At 43.9% G+C, this 1220-nt stretch overlaps 1 protein-coding gene across 1 annotated transcript in view; it reads right to left on the bottom strand.

The window, feature by feature from the left end:
• The window catches only part of LOC107657396 (cytoplasmic dynein 1 intermediate chain 2), a 48831-nt gene that overhangs the window by 1587 nt on the left and 46024 nt on the right, over positions 1-1220 (bottom strand). Inside the window, exons 13-15 of the mRNA XM_016445448.1 lie at positions 948-1092; positions 723-863; positions 72-197 (exon numbers count right to left, since the gene is read on the bottom strand). Of these exons, the coding sequence (XP_016300934.1) occupies positions 72-197; positions 723-863; positions 948-1092 (412 nt within the window). The remainder of the gene's footprint in view (positions 1-71; positions 198-722; positions 864-947; positions 1093-1220) is intronic.

The following is a 1220-nucleotide window of genomic DNA, read 5'->3' as shown; positions in this document are numbered from 1 at the left end:
GGGTGAGTAATTAATGACAGGATTTTCATTTTTGGGTGAACTATCCCTTTAAGTAAACTCTACTGTCTCACCTCGCCGACGTCGTATATGTAGATCTGTCCCTCTGAGTCACCCACGGCGATCTCTCTGCCCGACTGAGACCAGCGCAGCCTGTTCAGAGCGGGACTGCCATCCACAGACACACTGGCAGTGGGCACCTGCACACACACACACACACACAGATTCAATTTATTTTCTCCATCTGATCATAAAGACTGAGTGTCTGTGATGTTGCAAGCGATGAAATCTGATCCTGACACAAAATGACCAGCTAACATTAATTGACTAATCATATCAGCAGCATATGTGAAAGTGTGAATGAGTACTAGTCAGGTGAAATCACTATCATAGTAATTAGATTGTAAGAGCAGACTGATTGCTATAAAAGGAGAGAAGAAGCGCTCCCAATCATTGTGTTCTTGTTAGCAATGGCTACCTCCAAAGAAACACGTGCAGCCATCATCGCTTTGCATCAAAATGGCCTCACATGCAAGGAAATTGCTACAATTTTGATGTAATTGTTTTAAATATATTGCTCAACCCTGAAAAAAAAAGTATAAATTCTGGCTCTCAGTGTAGAACTGCTGGATCAAAGTTTGATTATGAGTTCAGACCATTATTGTTAATACTAAATGTGTCACTGAATATGTGCATCATTAATTCAATAATATTTCATGTTTCACCTCTGTGTCATTGTTGAGGTTCCACAGGTCGATGCGTCCGAGTCCGTCCACACAGGCGAAGAGAGCGGGATGAACCGGAGACCACATAACATCATAAACATAATCAGAGTTGTCCTCAAACGAGTACAGCGGCTTGTTACTCTACAGCAGAGAGAGAAACACAGTCAGCCGAGAGACTCATGAATGACAGCGTTATGGAATAAGTGTTTATGAATGCTGTGCTACCTTGGTGCTCCAGAGTTTAACAGTCCAATCAAATGAGGCGGTCAGGAAGAGATGAGAGAAATCTACGGGTCCTGCCGCTGTGTGACAGTGAATGCCTGTGATTGGACCATGATGCCCCTCAAACATCTCACTGATACCTGCCCGACTGCTCACACACACACACACACACACAAACACACAGACACAGACACACACACAGAAACACAGACACACACACACACACACACACACACACACACACACACACACACACACACACACACACACACACAC

This window comes from Sinocyclocheilus anshuiensis, unplaced genomic scaffold (assembly GCF_001515605.1).
Source record: "Sinocyclocheilus anshuiensis isolate Anshui unplaced genomic scaffold, SAMN03320099.WGS_v1.1 scaffold355, whole genome shotgun sequence".
Classification (NCBI taxonomy): domain Eukaryota; kingdom Metazoa; phylum Chordata; class Actinopteri; order Cypriniformes; family Cyprinidae; genus Sinocyclocheilus; species Sinocyclocheilus anshuiensis.
The sequence above is the reverse complement of the archived record's forward strand: the minus strand, read 5'-3'. Positions and strand labels throughout refer to the sequence as shown.